Source organism: Mercenaria mercenaria, unplaced genomic scaffold (assembly GCF_021730395.1).
Source record: "Mercenaria mercenaria strain notata unplaced genomic scaffold, MADL_Memer_1 contig_1046, whole genome shotgun sequence".
In the NCBI taxonomy this organism is placed as follows: Eukaryota; Metazoa; Mollusca; class Bivalvia; order Venerida; family Veneridae; genus Mercenaria; species Mercenaria mercenaria.
In genome coordinates, this window is record NW_026459017.1 from 659 (window position 1) to 18066 (window position 17408).

The 17408-nt window shown below is 34.7% G+C and overlaps 1 protein-coding gene across 1 annotated transcript in view; it reads left to right on the top strand.

The window, feature by feature from the left end:
- Window positions 1–364: 364 nt before the first annotated feature.
- Window positions 365–17408, top strand: part of LOC128551388 (intraflagellar transport protein 140 homolog) — a gene marked incomplete at its 5' end in the record, with an annotated part of 30500 nt that continues 13456 nt past the window's right edge. Inside the window, 19 exon segments of the mRNA XM_053532237.1 lie at window positions 365–540; window positions 1080–1168; window positions 5368–5474; window positions 5928–6070; window positions 6871–6963; window positions 7490–7600; window positions 8085–8255; window positions 8902–9029; window positions 9429–9546; window positions 10284–10450; window positions 10848–10920; window positions 10922–11020; window positions 12797–12928; window positions 13236–13462; window positions 14155–14332; window positions 14666–14749; window positions 15515–15621; window positions 16189–16284; window positions 16756–16888. Of these exon segments, the coding sequence (XP_053388212.1) occupies window positions 365–540; window positions 1080–1168; window positions 5368–5474; window positions 5928–6070; window positions 6871–6963; window positions 7490–7600; window positions 8085–8255; window positions 8902–9029; window positions 9429–9546; window positions 10284–10450; window positions 10848–10920; window positions 10922–11020; window positions 12797–12928; window positions 13236–13462; window positions 14155–14332; window positions 14666–14749; window positions 15515–15621; window positions 16189–16284; window positions 16756–16888 (2432 nt within the window).

A 17408-nucleotide genomic window follows, 5' to 3' on the forward strand; every position in this document is an offset into this window, starting at 1 on the left:
TAAATTATGCCGTTGGCTTGTATGTTGTGTGTATTAAACTCATTTTGATACCATGCAAATTATCAGTACACTGATTTATAGTGGAAATCAGGTATAAGTGTGGCTTAAAAAGTGATGCAGCTTAAATTTCGCTTAGAGTCAGATTGAGCAAAGTCTGAAGCTCCAAAGTGACTATTTTGACGGTGTCACCGGAGATGTCTGTATTGTGTATTTTCACTTTTTCCAAGGATTAATTTGTTCTGAAAACTACTGGATGTTTTGTTTTTGTTGTATATACTACCGTTATATTGTACATGTATATTGCATTGAATGTTGCATATTGACCTTTGAAATTTATTTTAATGTTAAAATTTTATTGTTTAAGGTGGTGTGTACTTTGTGAGTGAAGGTGGCCAATGCAGCCAGGCATTTAAGGCAGATGGTCCCATATTAAAACTGTTGTACTATGAAGAGAAAAACATACTTATCACGGTAACAGAAGGTCTGTCATTGTTCCAACATGCTGTGATGCCTGAGGGAGACACCAAGGAAATGATGAAGGTATTTAGTAATACAATCATTTCAGGAGATATAACAGTTATCTCACATTCCATTTTGTACTTACGGCATTAAAATTTTTTTAATACCTAGCAAGGTTGTCACAGGAAGACTATTACCAGTAACATAATTGAACAGAATGACAACCTGTAATGTAAATAGATATAAAAATACAAAGACTTAGAGTTCCTGAAATTTGAAAATTGCTGATTTTAACATGGGAAGAATGTCATTGTTTATTGTTGACAGTTTATATCTTGTTCAAGAGGGACCTTCATTACCATAGACATTACACTAGGTGGTATCAAGAGATTGGCAAAAAGAGGCTTTTTATGTTTTTTGGCCTAACAGTTCTCTGTTTTGCCCTCTCCAAATATGTACAGAATTATGTTTACTTACTATGCAATAGACAGCAATTGCTCCCCAAAAAACTATATAAATGGATCGGTGAGTTTAGCAGTTATGACCAGAAATATAAATGTGCTGAGATAGGGACGTAATTCTTTCAGTATATTTTACCAACATTGAAATATTTGTTGCAGGTAAAACTTAGCGGCAGGGGAGACAAGCCAGTAATTGACTGGGCAGGAAAAGGTATCCTAGCAACATCAACTGGTGAAGGAGTTATCAGGTATCTATATTTCCTGATCTTTCATTCTGGTGTTATTTCACATATTGTATATCAGCTGTAAGTGTTACATCACATTTATTAGAAATATCAACTTCATAGATGAGACTTAAAGATTGTTTAAATCACTCAAGAGTCTGTTACCAAGGCAAAGGCAGTGATGATGTATTTTTAGCTCGACTATTCGAAGAATAGTCTAGCTATTCTACTCACCCTGGCGTCGGCGTCAGCGTCGGCGTCATACCTTGGTTAAGTTTTTGCATGCAAGTACATACAGCTATCATTTAAAGGCATATAGCTTTGAAACTTATTTATTCTTTTTCTAGGTCAATTACCAACCTCACTGGGTCAAGTTCCATAACTCTAACATGTATTTTGAGCAAATTATGCCCCCTTTTGGACTTAGAAAATTTTGGTTAAAGTTTTACATGCAAGTTACTATCTCCAAAACTAATGCAGATATTGAATTGAAACTTCACATGTGTCTTTGGGGTTATAAAACTAGTTGATAGCACCAAGTCCCATAACTCTGACCTTCATTTTGGCCAAATTATGCCCCCTTTTGGAAATAGAAAATTCTGGTTAAAGTTTTGCGTGCAAGTACATACAGCTATTACTAAAAGGCATATAGATTTGAAACTTATTTTTTCTTTTTCTAGATCAATTACCTACCTCACTGGGTCAAGTCCCATAACTCTGACATGTATTTTGAGCAAATTATGCTCCTTTTTGTCTTAGAAAATCCTGGTTAAAGTTTTACATGCAAGTTACTATCTCCAAAACTAATGCAGATATTGAATTGAAACTTCACATGTGTCTTCGGGGTTATAAAACTAGTTGATAGCACCAAGTCCCATAACTCTGACCTTCATTTTGGCCAAATTATGCCCCCTTTTGGACTTAGAAAATTCTGTTTTGCTTGCAAGTACATACAGCTATTACTAACAGGCATATAGATTTGAAACTTATTAGTCCCCTACTGGTTGAAAACCAGTTTTGGGGACTATAGGAATGCTCTTTTCCGTCATTCCGTCATTCCGTCTTTCCGTCATTCTGTCATTCCGTCATTCCGTCCGTCCGCAATTTCGTGTCCGGTCCATAACTCTGTCATCCATGAAGGGATTTTAATATTACTTGGCACAAATGTTCCCCATGATGAGATGACGTGTCATGCGCAAAACCCTGACCCCTAGCTCAAAGGTCAAGGTCACAATAGGAGGTCAAAGGTCAACAGGGCTTTTTTCCTGTCCGGTCCACAACTCTCCCATCTTTGAAGGAATTTTAGTATTACTTGGCACAAATGTTCCCCATGATGAGATGATGTGTCATGCACAAATCCCGGACCCCTAGCTCAAAGGTCAAGGTCACAATTGGAGGTCAAAGGTCAACAGGGCTTTTTTCCTGTCCGGTCCATAACTCTCCCATCCATGAAGAGATTTTAATATTACTTGGCACAGATTTTTCCCCATGAGGAGACGACGTGTCATGCGCAAAACCTGGACCCCTAGCTTAAAGGTCAAGGTCAAAATTGGAGGTCAAAGGTCAACAAGGCTTTTTTCCTGTCCGGTCCATAACTCTCCCATCTATGAAGGGATTTTAATATTACTTGGCACAAATGTACCTCATAATAAGACGATGTGTCGTGCACAACTTTCAGACCCCTAGCTCAAAGGTCAAGGTCACACTTAGCAGTCAAATGCTAACATGGCATGAACAGGGTCTGTTTCGTGTCCGGTCCATAACTCTGACATTCATTAAGGGATTTTAATATCACTTAGCACAAGTGTTCCCCATGATGAGACGACGTGTCATGCGCAAATCCCGGACCCCTAGCTCAAAGGTCAAGGTCACAATTTGGGGTCAAAGGTCAACAGAGTTTTTTTCCTGTCCCGTCCATAACTCTGCCATCCATGAAGGGATTTTAATATTACTTGGCACAAATGTTTCCCATGATGAGACGTCGTGTCATGCGCAAACCCAGTACCCTAGCTTAAAGGTCAAGGTCACACTTTGAGATCAAAGGTCAAGAGGATTTTTTTCCTGTCCGGTCTATAACTTTGTCATGCAAAGCAGGATTTAGATATCAGTTGGCACAAATATTCCCCTGGATGAGACAACATGTCATGCGCAATAACCAGGTCCCTAGCTCTAAGGTCAAGGTCATATTTAGAGGTCAAAGGTCAAATTCAAGAATGACTTTGTACGGAATATTTCTTCTTCATGCATGGAGGGATTTTGATGTAAATTGGACCAAATGTTCAACACCATGAGGCACCCTTGTTTTTAGAATTACATCCCTTTGTTGTTACTATAAATAGATTTTATTGTAACTTTTTTATTACTGGCGGTAGAGAAAAATCGAGACCACTTTTCTGTGGTACAGCATGCATGTTACATCCAATTTTTTAGGTGTATTTTGACCTATCTCTACCTGGTAAAGAGTTTCTTGTGGACTTATATTATTATTATTATTTTTTTTTTTTTTTAAAGATTAATTTCCCTTTGTTGTTACTATAAATAACTTACATGATAACATTTTTATAATCAGCCCAAAAAATTCAATGTGAAAACAACTGTGGGTTTTTATATATGCACATTTTAATCCAAGTGTGTTGTTATAATGTTATAACATATTGTATATGTAGTACGATATTGTTTATACATCATTGACCGATATCAGTTCATCATGTTATACTGCAGTAGAAAAAATTAGGTGCCTTCCAGTAGGGGACTTTGTATTGCATGGCAATACTTCATTCACTTGTTTTTTCTTTTTTTAGATCAATTACCTACCTCACTGGGACAAGTCCCATAACTCTGACATGTATTTTGGGCAAATTATGCCCTCTTTTGGACTTAGAAAATCCTGGTTAAAGTTTTACATGCAAGTTACTATCTCCAAAACTAATATAGATATTAAATTGAAACTTCACATGTGTCTTCGGGGTTATAAAACTAGTTGATAGAATCAAGTCCCATAACTCTGACATGTATTTTGGGCAAATTATGCCCCCTTTTGGACTTAGAAAATTCTGGTTAAAGTTTTGCGTGCAAGTACATACAGCTATTACCAAAAGGCATATAGCTTTGAATCTTATTTATTCCTTTTTTAGGTCAATTACCAGCCTCACTAGGTCAAGTTCCATAACTCTTAACATGTATTTTGACAAATTATGCCCCCTTTTGGACTTAGAAAATTCTGGTTAAAGTTTACATGCAAGTTACTATCTCCAAAACTAATGCAGATATTGAATTTAAACCTAACATGTTTCTTCGGGTTATAAAACTAGTTGATAGCATCAAGTCCCATAACTCTGATATGTATTTTGGGTCAAATTATGTCCCCTTTCGAACTTAAACTCTTTTGATATTTAACATTTTGGGTAATAATTTCCTGCTTCTGTGACAATATTTCGAATAGTCGAGCTTGGCTGTCTTACGGACAGCTCTTGTTGAGAGGTGCAGTTACAACTTGCTGAGAATGCAATATTACAGTATTTATACATTTATAAATATACATATTTTCTCTCTTCTGTTATGATAAATTTTACATTTCTGAAATAACCTTAATTGAGACAAACACGCCGTAAATGTTGATTTTAATACAGCCAGCAATGTCATACATGGTCTATAAGAGAGAAATCATTATATTTACGTTCAGTCCAGTTATAACAACAACAAGGGTAGAGAAACTGTTCAATTTTCATCCAGTTTCTTTCATAATTTTGACCTACAGTTAATAAAATGCTGGTTCCTGAAGCTTAAAGGAGATGAGCAAAATGTTTGAGTTATCCAGGTTTTCGAGCGATGCAAATATAGAAAATATAAAGAAAATGGCTGCAGACTACATGAAATGCTGAAGTCAGTCACAGAGCTTGAGCCATCGATGTCAAACAAGCAAAAACTCTGCCCTGAAAGTAGGGCAGATGGTGATGCCGATACTGATGCCATTACAAAATCTATCAAAGTTGAGATAAAACATTATTTTTCTTCTGCATACCTGAAACGGGTCGCTCCAGCTCAAATCTAATTGGATGTGGATCACCAATATCTTGATCAAATGCACATATATATCCAACAAGCTGTCAACCCTAAAAAATGAATTCAGAATTGCTATTTGTTCATAAAATGATATTGTAATGTATGGGATGAACTAAATAATATAAAATATGTTTAAACAATGACATGTATACTATTTTTAGGATGTGGGAGCTGGAGAATGAGGAGAACTATATACTTCATCTTGATGGACACAGTGGATATGATCCTAATGAAAATATTACATGTTTAGCTTTCTGTGAGCGAAAAGGTAAGTGCGACAGTTCTTCACAGATAAAAGGATGGTTAGTAGTTGTTGTCATCCTGGACTAGGAAATCAGCATGTGTTTCAGTTTTCCAATGCTGTTTTGGTATTAAATGTAATGCTGTAGGGGAATATATGGATCAGCATTAGAATGGATTAACCTGTTCTTGTAGCCTGATCAAATGAGCACTGTTCTTTAAAGAATACACATCTGATTTGACAGCAACTAGATATCTGCTGGTGTCATCACGTAATGAAGTCATCCAGCAGGTTTACAAAAGATCAGTGGTTCTACGCAGGTGCATGTTGGTGCCTGAAATAAATCCCTTGAGGGACACCCAGGATTAAAGCTGGAAGGTCACCTAAGACCAAAATTGTGTTTTTCTGACTTTAAACATAAAAAACAATAGGTGATTTTATGATAATGTTTTGATGTATTTAAGTATTTGTTGCTTCTAGGTACTCTGGCAGGTGGTACAAACATGGGAAATGTAGCCCTGTGGAAATATTCACCTCCTCTTGGTAACAAGAAAGTGGATGGTGAACAGAAATGGAAACTTCAGACCCCAGCAACAGTGGAAGGACCTGTTGCACAAGTTTCTGTAGGTTTCAAACTTTGTGGGAAAAAAAAGTTTTACTGTAAAATTTAACAACTTATGGTTATCTTATAGATATTGCTGCTATAATGAACAATGATGAAAATTTGTATAAAGTGTCGAATTTATATACATTTTTAGAGTTTTTCATCTTAATGAATTCATATGTTTACAGTGTGCACTAAGGGTTTAGGGATATACCGGCTATATTGTGGACCAAAAAATGAAATCCTTTAATTCTTACTTAAATGATATTTCTAACATTTTTGTGGAATACCTATTTAAGAAAAACTTTGACAATGTTTGTGCACAGTTTTATGATTTAGCAAACCATAGCTATGTGTGCCAGGATTAAGGTTAACCCTTGAAAATTGCTGTGCAACATCATGATTATAATCTACTTTTCTTTGTTAATGTGACTTAATTTTACCACTGACAAAATAAAATAACGATTGTTTGATGGTAAAATTCTTGATTAGGCAGTGTGTTATGTTATTGCATATCGCTTACAGTAATAAGTTGATTTATAAAGAAAGATCTAATTTGATGTAGTGTCCCTTTATTGCTTCTTTAATTGGCTAAGTAAAATGGTAAAAAATGATTATAGATCTCTTTCATGAAAAACCATTGTAAATATCACTAAAATTTTGATTGTGTTGCATTTAACGATTTGTCTTATGTTAAGCTATTTTGTCTTATAGGATGCACATTTTACCCTTGACAGACTTTAGATACTAAATATTGTAACAGTTACTGTATATCAAAAGGTGTACAATTTTCTGTATGAATAGTATATTGTATTACAGTGGGGTTCTACCAAAGACCTGCTTGCCGTCAACACTATAGCTAATGTGTTTATGTTGAATGAGCATGTGATGAGTGCTAATTTCAGGGATCAGGTATGTACTTGACTTGTAATTTGGAAAAAATGAAATAATGTATTAACTAATTATATAGTAAGCTGAAACTGATTGAGATTCGAACATGAAATGTTAGCTTGCCTGCATGTGTAATTGTTACCTCTGAAAGAACTATTGCCAGTAACTTTTAAGTATGTTGGTATATATTTTTGTGGTTTTGGCAAAAAGCACTTATTCTAGAGGTTATTTATTATAAGTGCATTTTAACTTTAAAGATAATGTGTATCGGAATTCTGATTCCTTTTTTGCGGGGTAAGAGGCAAACATGATTTGTCTGCCGTAAACAAGAATGGTTTCATAGTATATATAGATTTTGAAAAAAAAACTTGCATTCTTTCTAAACAAACACCAAAGATGATGTACAAATTGATATAGAAAAGGAAATCCTTAATGGACAAGAGACTGCAAGGCACGGTAAGGCATAAGAGAAATGGTTGATAGAAAAATGCTGTTTATATTTAGTTGGTTTCATGGTTTGTAATGAGGAAATATTGCCATATTTCAGACTGCTGTAGTACAGTTTGGACCTAGTTCTCTGTCTATAGAGGTGTTTTCTAATGGTACACATCATGATCTCAAAACAGACATACAAGTTAAAGGAATATATACAACAAAGGTATTTATGTTTAGTAGTGTATAGAATAAATTACATGTTATTGGCATAAGAGATGAAATATTCAAGGACTTGTAAGATTGCCTGTTTAGAATTAATTTCAGAAACATGTCTGTTCTCTGTTTGAATTTAATAGTAAGTAGTCATGGAAATTTGACACAGGGAATATGCTTTCCCCTTTTATTATTATGATTTTGGATTGAAAAAATAATTATTTTTTTGTCCAGGGACTAAATTTGATGAAAAATACAGTTATTGAAAATATCTATCATTTAATAATTAGGGTTTTATCTTAGTTATGTTTTGACCATTGCAAAAATACTATAAAAAAGAAACTATTCCCTTTGTTCTTAAAATGTTTTCTCACAGGGTCTTTGTACTATTTCCTCTTAGTGGAGAGATGACTCTGTTACAAGTTACAAAAAGTGTTTATATCATATAGATTTAAACACAATAATTTATTTCTGTTTAAAATTATTTATTTTAGGATGCATTAGCAGTATGGAATGGTAGACGTGTGATACTGTATGAATATTCTGAAGATAAGTCTACTATAAAGGCATCAGGCAGTTTTACCACAGATTCTATGATTATATGTATATATGAACAAAATGTCTACAGTATAGAAATGCAGAAGGTGCAAGTTAGGACATTCCAGGTATGTATACCCAAGAAGTTAGCACAAAGTGTTTACCTGTGATACGAGATAGTCCATAGTTTGTAGGGTGCTGCTGCTGATGAGTGGTTAGGGGCTGCCTTCAGATAGATCATCACTGCTGTGTGTTTGGGCTAAAGAATTGTTATACAAGAAAGCTATTTTCAGCTGGCTTGGTGATGGTTTGTGCCACCTTGGTGCCAAATGGTGCCTGAAATGATATCTGGCATGCCGACTGCGGCCCTCTTCTATCATTAAAGCTGTAAAATCACTTAAATTGCAACAAACATTTGTAAGTGAAACACATGAAATGTTGTGCAAGTAAAAGATTGAGTTTTTTTTCAGCAATGTTAGCATACCATTATACAGATGCAGTTGTAAATTTATTGAGAAGTTTATTAAGATAAATTCAAATTCTGAAGACATTGTGACTTGCTTTTCTTGAATATTAAGGAAAATTTTGATATTCTGGAATTAATTGTTTTGATTTCATTATACTCTTCAGTAGTTAACATTTTTTGTCCTGTTTTAAGTGTGGTAAAACTGTATCCACAGATGAGTATAAAAAAAAATAGTGTCAGAAATATTGAAATTTTAGCTTTGAATGTTTATTTACTGAAGATTATAATTTGTATATAATTATTTACAGGGTACAGTTAAACAGTCAATAAACTTCAGTGAAGTAGAAGGCCAGCCAGTATGTTTAGATGTATGTGGTACCTATCTCTTGATAGGAACTGATATAGGCATACTCAAAGTGTTTGACTTGTCTAGAAGGTAATTCTCACATTATTGTTAACATTATTATTAATAGAAAAGCCTTTGTAACAAATGTTTGTATCAAAAGTGCGTTAAAATGAAGCATGAAGTCTTTACTATTGGCCTTTGGAAGGTCTGAGGATGGTGGTTCTATCAAGCTTTCATCATTGAAATAGATAAAATAAGGTATTACCTTAAGCATCTCAGTCTCTAGCAAAACTTTGAGGGAACAGGTGTTCAGTTAAATAAAAGGGAAGACTATAAAATGGTATTTTTGGCATTTATATACTGACTAGCATTGTATTTGTGTTGCAATGTTTAAAATTACCTTCTGTTGTTTGTTTGTAGTTTGTATTTTGACTGCTACTACCCATTTCATGTAAAATGATTGAAAGTATATTTACGTTCTGCCAACAGAGAAGCTAAACCACATAGTCATCCAAAGAATCTACATGAGCTGGTTCCAGGCTTTGGCAGTCTTCTTGCTTGTAAAGTCAACTGTAATGGTACCAAAGTTAGTGCTGCTATTAAAATGGTAAGTTCAGGTTAAACGTTTCCAATAAACATCTACCATTTGCGTTGCCAATTTTGCTTTGTGGTAAGTAGACAGTTTTACGTCCAAAGTGATCATCATATGAGCTGTGCCATGAGAAAACCAACATAGTGGCTTTGCGACCAGCATGGATCCAGACCAGCCTGCGCATCCGCGCAGTCTGGTCAGGATCCATGCTGTTCGCTAACAGTTTCTCTAATAACAATAGGCTTTGAAAGCGAACAGCATGGATCCTGACCAGACTGCGTGGAAGCGCAGGCTGGTCTGGATCTATGCTGGTCGCAAAACCACTATGTTGGTTTTCCCATGGCACGGTTCATATATTACTTGTTTCCAGGTTGCTTTTGTGTGTTCATAGATCTGTTAAAACTAAGATTGTGACCTGGTTGTCTGACATATTTTATTTTCGTAGGATGTGAAAGATTTTGTAATGAAAGTATCATCATAAAGCCAAAGTAAAGGTTATGGTTAGTTAATGTTAGTCTTGGATGGTCTCCTGATATATATCAGCAGTTGTTCAAGTAACCATGGGCTTTGCAAATTATCAGTAACATGTAACCATCAACAGAAGTGACAAAAATGTATTTTATGTTCTGCTAAAGAGATGAGCAAAGTACCTGGAGAAAATTATCAGCTGGTTGAGTAAGGAGATATTGTTTCTTTTTCATTTGATACAGGATAGTTTTTTATTTCTGATGTCAGTTATTTTTATTTTACAGCAGAGTGGTAATCAGACAGATCCCAAGTTGTATTTCTGGGACATCGAGACAGACTCTTTATCCTACTTTAACTTTGAGACGGGTAAAGGTGAGCAGGATGACTATCCCCCAGAACAGATGGTCGGCATGCAGAAAGATAGTGCTATAGAAATGAGTGATGCTGATAGGTTAGTGTTCAGTTACATCCTTCTTGAAGGATGAGGCTATACCATATTCTGACAAGGCTTGCTTATCTCCTGGCATAGACAGGTATAAGTTTTTTCATGTTGACCATCTGTCTGTCATTTGGTGCTCACAACTGGATACTGAAGTTGCATAAAGTAAATAAAAATGAATTCAGTCACTTTTATGGCAAAAATCTAACTACTGTTGCTAAAAGAACAAAGAAAGAACAAAAGGGTTGATACATGAGTGCCTTAGAAAACCTGAGCAATTCTGCCAATTCAGTTGTTGAAACCACAATAACAGTTAAGTTGTTAATTTAGGAAGGTCTACTTACCTTGTATTTATTTATGATCTTTGATAGAAACAAACATTAACATGATTATATTAACCTTCATATAGAGGTAAAGACCAAGCAGCGAAGGATATTGCGGGTCGCTTTCCAATCACCCATCACTGGGACGCTCATGATCCAAAAACTTGTTGTTTGTGAGGCTCGTATCCTTCCAAGAACAGATAATAAAGAGGAGAAGAAACAGAAAGCTACCCTCACTAAACAGATAGAGGAAGGGCCAGTAAGTACGGGGGAGAAATACTTCATAAACTAATAGCTTTTAACCCTAAGGCTTACTCTACTAAATTTTTATATTGAACTTGTCCATCTTTCAATTTGGACAGTACCATTAACTGTTAAAAGTGGTGCTTACCAAAATTATACTGACTGAATGATGAACAGTGCAGATCATGATCAAATGTGCACGGATGTGCAAGCTGATCATGATTTACACTCAGGGTTTCCGCTGCTATTGGCCAATTCCTTTTTTGGCGAAAAAAAAATTAAATTGGTGGAAAAAAATTTCCACAGTTAACAATTTTAGATTTACGTAAAACAAACATCCGAGGTAAACCTGTATAGCGGTCTGTTTTACTACCGGATATCGTATCAAACAACACCGTTACAATAGAATCGTGCCGACTATCACCGATCAATAATATTATACACAGCGTGTCACGGATAATCCAATATTTAGCAATACACAAAGACAATACACCGTGTCGATACCGAATTACACCTCTGGGCATAATTTAAAACTTCGCCGAGTCACAGAGTGTTCCTCCACGCAAGAACGATTATCAGTCAATCTGATTCGCCAAATTAAGCCCCGCCTACTATTACAAAAGCAAACGAAACGAAATATTTGCTGAGCGCTTCGTCTATAGCCCCACCCATTTTCTTGAGCCTAAAACGCAAGTTATTTTTAATATCAAGCCTATTCGCCGAAGTAATCGATAATAATGACAATTCGCTATACATTTATATGTATGAAACGTTATAGAAATTTAGATTTATATATAACGAAACTTAAAGCTTTTTAAAAAGCTTTTCAAAAGTCATAAAATAAAATAAAACACGCTGTTTTGGATAAGTGACCTTATCTAAATTTTGAAATAAGAAGTTAGAAATTAAAGAGCTAAATGTTCATGTTTTAGAAACATCTTAGTAGTGAAAAATGACCATTAAATGGAGATAATTCAAAATTGGTAAACTCTATATAGGGATAGTTTTATAGATTTGTTTTGAAAATTGTTGAGAAGATTAAAACCTATTTTTGATTCAGTGTGATATTAGGATAGACTGGTTCAAGAGCAAATTGCATGGTTAAAGTATGAAATGAAAAAGAGATTGAAAAAAAAATGGTATATAATTTTGAACTGACTACTTATCCTTACATGATAAATCAATGTTAATGTGTATGCATCTGCTTGTTGAGTTATTTTTGGAATGTAGAAAATAAATTTAAAAAACTGAACTAATTGAGTGATATTATATTCATTTTAATTTTTTCGACATTATTCATCCTCCGTCCGCCGCGCGCAACTTTTTCTTTAAAAAATTTAAGTGGCGGGAAAAAAAATGTGCCCAGTGGAAACCCTGACACTGGTTGCAAAGGCAGAATCAATTGTGTTTAGCATGCTAAGGGTTAACATGTTACTTCAGATATCAAATTTTAAAGCTGGCACTCCAGTCAATATATTAAGACGATTTGTTTGTTTGACTGAGTGTATCAGCATCAGTTATGCCATTGTGGGTATATAAGCTAACCAGTATTCTGTATTCTGCACCAGCACTGTCTCATTCTCCACAAGTAACTGACAATGTCTCTACATGACTCATGATGTGTTGGATGATGAATGACTTCAGACACACAGCCTTCCTTGGAATCATTACAGAGAAAATACTTCGCACCGGGGGATCAAACTGATGTCATCTTGATTCGTACATGTAGTCTTGTGCTAGCTAAGAATTTTAAATGTAAAGATGTTAATATATCTCATATATAACCTTTCAGGTTGAAGTGATGGTTGTTTCATTGTTCTGTACACCAGAGAATGGAATACTAATACAGGACAGTTTTCCCCTCAATGATGACTATAACTGTCTACTTGGTATTGAAGTTCCATATCACTACTTTGTTAGAAAGGTAAAATCAGGTCTACTTTTAAATTAGGTTAAGCATACTGTTTTGAACTTCTGACCTTAAATTAATCATTAAAATAATACCCATATTTCTTAGGAAATATCTGAGCTTTTTATAGTCATTCTCATGATGAAAACAATTAAGGGAACTTGTAGTTCTTACAAGATCGTAAATTTTAAGATAAAATTTGGAGGTATAGATTTAATAGATTTGTATTAGAATTACTGCTTAATCTGGTAAATGGATAATAGAAATTGAATTTTGAAGTAATTCCTACCAGTATATGATAGTTATTTTGTATCCATGACAGAATGAAACTAGTGAAGATGAGAACGCAAACCAGGAGTCTGGCCATTTAGTACGACCAGACACAGCCACTGTGATATACCCTAAACTTGTGTCTCGTACAACGATGCGAGACTTTGTCGGCCTGGAGAAGAGTGATAAACAAACTAGAGAAGCAATGTTGAACTTCAGCTATTACCTTACCATAGGCAACATGGATGAAGCTTTTAAAGCAATCAAATTAATTAAAAGGTTTGTTAACGGCTAATCAATTTAATTTTGCTAGTGTATGTGAATGTATCAAAATTAGATTACAAGGAGATCTTGAGTTTTATCGCCGTTTTATATATCCACTCTGCAAGGAAAACCTCAAACATTATGTTTTGAGGAGACTAAATTTTCACCATAAGTGTTAGAAAGCTTTATCCCTATTGTGAGAGGGCCTCTGTAGCTGAGTGGTTAAGGTCTCTTACTTCAAATTGTTTATCCTACAGCGATGTGCGTATGGAACATTGCTTAGGGTGCACATTTCTTCATGTGAGGAAGACATCAAGCTGGTTATACAAGGTCGTCGAGGTGCCTGCCCTTGCATTTCGCAATGCCTGGTAGGGCACCTGGTGTATTCCTCCATCATAAAAAGCTGGAAGAGTCGCCTTGTGAACTAAATTGTGTCATTTCGACTATATATACCCAACAAATGAATAAATGAATTGTCCCTGTGGTTAAATGGAGGTACATATTCATTTTATACCATAAAGCTTCTTTAAGTTTAACACAACTTGTAAATTCCAGTTATTGGTGTGACTGGAATTTTTAGACAACTGTAAGTCTGTTAGAAAGTTTTTCCATTTGAATTGGTAATTTTCTGCTTGAATGTTTTCAAGCAGAAATGTAGCGCAGTATTCTGTTTAAACTTCTCATTTTGTGAAATGTTTTTAATTTAGTGAGTCAGTATGGGAGAATATGGCTAAGATGTGTGTGAAATCTCGGCGGCTTGATGTAGCCAGTGTATGTTTAGGTAATATGGGGCACGCACGAGGGGCAAAGGCCTTGAGGGAAGCACTTAAAGAACCTGAATTAGATGCAAAGGTTGCTACACTAGCAATGCAGTTAGGCTTATTTGTAAGTATTTCTTTATTTTCTATTAGATGGTGGAAATCAGAAATTAAATCTGTCTGGATGATGCAGTACAATTTTGCCATGTTGTATAACAAAACATGAGCTTTAGCTATTGTAGGTTATATTTCCACTTTGATGTTTTCTTTATCTTTTTGCAAAGCAGAAATTTTTTACTCACATAAAATTAAATGAAATAGGCAGAAACCTGTTAATAGTAAAATTACTTGCAGTAAGTTTAGACTCAAAACATGCTGTCATGGTCATGGCTTGTGTAATTAAACATACAAAATAAAGTCTCCATTGTAGTACTTAAAATGTCTGTCCTATTGTTTGTAGGAGGATGCAGAGAGGCTATTAAGGAACTGTAAAAGATATGACTTGCTGAATGAATTCTACCAGAATGCAGGCCAATGGGGAAAGGTATTTTTTTTCAGTTTTTATAGCCTTAAGGATTTTCATCTCAGTATTGCTTACTTGTAGAGCCACTTATGATAGGTTAAATTGTTTTCTTTGTTTACAAGAGTTATCTATAATATTGTAAAAGCCCAAAAATTTGATATTTTGTTCGAAATCCCTTTACTATAAATCAGATTTGGAAAGTTGTTGCTATTCCCTGTGCCATACATCATTTGATGAATGTTTTCTAAGCCACATAGTTACCAAGTATCAAATTTGGTATGCTTTGAATAGTCTCAAATTAGAATGTATGCTCGGTCATAAAATTGTGTTAGCTGCTTTGGCAGGATAAATAATCAGCTGCATCTGAACTTTCAACTCTGAACTCAGTTTGTATGGTGGATTTTTCACTCTAGCAGCATTTGAATTTCAGTGATCAGTTAACAGTTGTATTTAGTTGTATGTTCAAGCACATAAAATGTTAAGGCAAACTCATTTTTAGGCTTACAACTTCAGTTTAGTTTTTGGATACTGTGAAGTCATTAATATTCGTGGGGAACTAATTTTCGTGGATTTCATGGTTGAGTCAATCCACGAAAATTAATCCCAACGAACACGTAAAATTCCCATTCAATTTATGTTAAAAAGTTGAAATCCACGAATTTATATCCCAACGAAATTGCCGTTTTGACCAAAACCACGAAAGTTCATGCCCACAAAATTAAATGATTTCACAGTACTTGGAATGTTACAAGAATTGAACAGTTTGAATGTTTGTTTTCTGTGTAGGCAATGGAGACAGCAGAGATGTATGACAGGATACATTTACGTACAACATACTACAGCTATGCTAAACATCTCGAGGCTAACGGAGAAATGACAGAAGCTATACCAAAGTAATTCTTCATTTCTTCTGATTTTCAAAAAATGAAAATAAGTTGGATGTTCACATTTATTCATTAAAATTTTAAATTATTTATCAGGGGAAGAGAACATAATAGTGTTTGTCATGATAGATTAAGATACTGAAGTGTGGAAATGTGAAACGTCTCATTTATAAGATGCATATATAGTCAATATCTTTTATGTTTTTTCATGTCCACATTTCAAAACAATGGTTTAAAGCATTGTAGATACAGCTCTCATGTAATCTTTAGCCACCCTGGTAAGCTCATTAGTTTTAGAACAAGACTTCCAGTCTGGGTGGTGCAGGTTCAAATCTTTGTTTAGATAAGTCTTGTCTGTGATGATTAATTGAAGACCCTTTTTTTTTTAAAGTCACTTATATTTTCACCACTGATTCATGTAAGGAAGTTGTCGAGTACTTGCAGAGAATTGGTTGATAGTGATAAGGAATTTAGGAACTGTGGTAACCAAAGTTAAATGACCATCGTATATAACTCATAAAGTGACGTCTAATCTATCAAAATATAACAATTTGTAAGAATATGATTTGATTTCAGTTTTGAGAAGTCAGACACTCATAGATTTGAAGTTCCCAGAATGCTCTTTGATGAACCAGATGCACTAGAACAGTATATACTCAAACATAAAGATAAGTAAGTAAACATGTGTCTCAGATATTAGATATGTATAATCTGGATACTTTATTTTATGTTAAAACAGTATTTTTTCCAAGGAAAAGGGGGAAAATGTTAATCAGTTTAAGGGTGTAGTTGGAAGGTTTACAGTGTTTAAGCTATTGTGATGTGATATGATTAGCATAAATTTTGCAGTTTCAGCAGAGTTAACTATTTTGTGGGGACAGGACTTTGTGGATTTCATATTTGAAAAATAATATGAAAATCTGTTTGGCTGGTTTCCATTCTGTTTATTGAAGCAGCTATGAAATTCATGAAGTATTTAGTATAATAATGATTTCGCTTTATTTTTATTACTGTTAGTAAACATGACAATATGTTACTGGAATCAGTTAATGCAGAACAATTTTATCATTATGGTTGCATGGTTTTGTAAGATCTCCCCTCACATGTCTAAGTACTGTTCATCAAGGCTTTATTTCTACACAGATCCTTACATAAATGGTGGGCTCAGTACATGGAAAGTCTGGGAGAGATGGACACAGCATTACAGTTTTATGAAATGGCTCGTGATTATCTGTCTCTAGTCCGAGTCTACTGCTACTGTGGTAATATGGACAAGGTGAGTCGGTTTATCTTGCAGTGCCCGTTTTCACCAGTGTTTAAAGTCTGAAGTTTAGTTTAGCCTGCTAAATTTCTAAAATGTACTGGTCCATCATTCAATTTCGGCAATACCATTTATTATTTGAAGGGGTGTTCACTGAAAATTTACTGACTGAATAACAAACAGTGAAGACCCATGATCAGCCTGCACAGACATGCTGGCAGATCTTAGTCTGCACCAGTTGCAAAGCCAGTAGGCTTAAGATTAAAATGGTTGATTTTCTCTTTGCACTGTTATTCTTAAATTAGCATGAAGAGAAATAAAATTTTGCATGAGTATTCATTCTGTCACTGCAAACTGCTCTATAAAGTTTCATTAGTATGAATTCGCTAAAAACTTGAATATTTTCCATTCTGAAGTCCAATGTTGGTGAGTATGCCATTGGGTTCCGTTGTTTCTTTTTATGGACTTAGACCTTATGTAATAAACGGTAATTGTTTCCACAGCAGTTTTGAAATAACAAAATAGTAGTTTCATT